General features: G+C 47.2%; 1 protein-coding gene across 1 annotated transcript in view; it reads right to left on the minus strand.

Moving 5' to 3' along the window:
- Positions 1-2,500, minus strand: part of chd4b (chromodomain helicase DNA binding protein 4b) — a 59,798-nt gene that overhangs the window by 40,433 nt on the left and 16,865 nt on the right. Inside the window, exon 12 of the mRNA XM_063199131.1 lies at positions 558-769. Coding sequence (XP_063055201.1) covers positions 558-769 — 212 coding nt within the window. The remainder of the gene's footprint in view (positions 1-557; positions 770-2,500) is intronic.

Below are 2,500 nucleotides of genomic sequence, written 5' to 3' on the forward strand. Positions count from 1 at the left end.
TGGTGGCACTCATCTATGGTAGCCTAGGTCATGTTCATAGGCTGTGTGTGGGAGTACTGCAAATAGCTGGCTTAAATAAGAAGAAAACAAAGCAGCTAGCTAAGTATTACTCACTTTCTGCAGTTACAGGCAGTTTGCATACATTGAGAAGAAGATGTCACTTGTATCCTTGAAGAGGCTGAAGACCAGTATCATTTTGGTATTCATGTGAAAGACACGTCATTGCTTCTTAAACATTGTTTGGGGCGCTGTATTGTTTTCTCAATAATTATTGGTCCTCCCAAATAAACTAATCATCTGTGTGTGCGTGTGTGCGTGTGTGCGTGTGTGTGTGTGTGTGTGTGTGTGTGTGTGTGTGTGTGTGTGTGTGTGTGTGTGTGTGTGTGTGCGTGCGTGCGTGTGTGTGTGTACGTGCGTGTGTATGTGTGCGTGCCTGCGAGCATGCGTGTGTGTGTGTGTGTGCGTGCGTGCGTGCGTGTGTGTGTGTGTGTGTGTGTGTGTGTGTGTGTGTGTGTGTGTGTGTGTGTGTGTGTGCGTGCGTGTGTGCGTGTGTCTACCTATGGTTGAGGATGCGGTGTGTGAGCAGCCACTCCAGTTTAACCCCGTAGCGTCCGTACTGGTCGTCCATGCGTGCGTACATGGGGTCCTTGCTCTTCCTCTTGCTGCTCTTGTCCTCGTCCCCCTCCGCCCCCAGGTCCAGCACCGGCGGCTCGTCCATGTCTGTCTTGCGCTGGTAGTTGCGGAACATCACCTGGCAGTTCAGCTCCAGCTGAGGACGACAGTCCAAGTCAGAGACAAAGATAAAAATTAATGTTTGTTGTCTATTTCTTCACATGTCCTGGACACAGAGCCGCTGACAGCTTTGGCCAGGACAAAATCATCTGAAGGCCCCCCTAATCCAATGGTTCTTAACCTGGGGTGCGGGCACCCCCTGGGGGTGCACCAGAGATGTCTGGGGGTGCACGGAATTTTGTTTGTGTTGAGATTGTGACCATTATAATTATACAAACATTATAATTATTATAATTCGGCCAAATTAATAAATGTTTTGGTCCCCATCTAAAGGCATTAAGATATTGATTACTTGATTAGTGTCTCAAGCAAGAGTCATTGTAATTAATCACTTCCAATTCTTTTTCAGTGCATATACACAGGGGTGCACATAACTTTTTTGGGGCGTTACTCATATGCGCACCAGCGAATATGTTTTGGTACGCACCTCATCCGCGGTTAAAAAAAAAAGACTTTGAAGGCTAATGCAACTGGTGCAAGGTAGCCTAATTAAAAAATGTGTTAGTTTGGTATTCTTTAAATCTTAATTAGCCTACAAATGGTCAACAGGTCTTGTCTGAATTTCATCTGTTTTTGCCGATTTCGCCGTCATGCCTGGTAACTGACGCACAGACGGGGAATAAACTTGTATGCGGTGTCCGTTTGGGATATGGTGGGAGGAAGCTGACGAAATTAAGAAGTGGAGCTGGCCGGGAATTGCGTGCATTTAAGAAGCCACACGCATGCATGCATGAATGCTTTCAGTTTTTAATTTCTATGCGTCGGAGTTGCCAATGAGAATGACGGGGGTGCGCGTCCATTTTCCGGAGTTAACAGAAACAGACGGCACAATTCCATAATGATGGAGGGAGGAGAGAGCCTCAGGAGCTCAACTCGGTCGCGCTCGCGCCGACTGTCGTTAGATTTAGGCTACAGTTGATATGCGAGTGACATGTCTATTTTTAGGCATTCATGAGAAAACGGGACACATCGCGTCCCTTACCTGTTCAACACGGAACGCATGATTCCACTGCTACATACGGAACGATTCCGCATTTCAAGGGACTGGCACTACATTTCTGTCCGCTTAGCCTCAAGCCACGGCACTTGGAGCTTCTCGGAAAGTTTCTCTTTCAATCTCACTCAATTTTCTTTGTTGTTGGCGAAACTCCAAAGAAACTGATTAGGCTACTGTTGCTGTTTCTTTTTGGACATGTTTGACCATTCACCAACATCAACAGTCTCTTTCTCTTTCTCGTATCTTTCAGGAGGGATAGTCAGTACGCAAGTGCGCTGTAGTGACCAAGGTGGCAGTACGCATTGCTAATTTTTGGTGCGCATGCGCACCTGCGTACCAGTTATGTGCACCCCTGCATATACACGTGTAGAAGTTTGGGTTGGGGGTGCACGGCTTGTCTTTGGCACAGGTAAGGGGGTGCTTTAAGAAAAGGTTGAGAACCACTGCCCTAATCCAATACATGCAATATATTGAGAACCCAATTCTGGGCCCACCATTTCCCTGGGCCTGGGACAACTGACCCCTTCTCCCACCCCGTTGGCTTCCCTGCCTGGACATGCAAAGGGATCGAAATTTTGTTTCGCATTGTCCCATGTAGTGTATGAGCTATTGTCTTCTAATCTAACCGATCCGATATGTAGCAAGTGATATTGTGCTCACATACACCCAAGGCACACGCGCACATGCGCACACTATCTTGCCAATGTAGCA

Source organism: Engraulis encrasicolus, chromosome 5, assembly GCF_034702125.1.
Source record: "Engraulis encrasicolus isolate BLACKSEA-1 chromosome 5, IST_EnEncr_1.0, whole genome shotgun sequence".
NCBI lineage: Eukaryota > Metazoa > Chordata > Actinopteri > Clupeiformes > Engraulidae > Engraulis > Engraulis encrasicolus.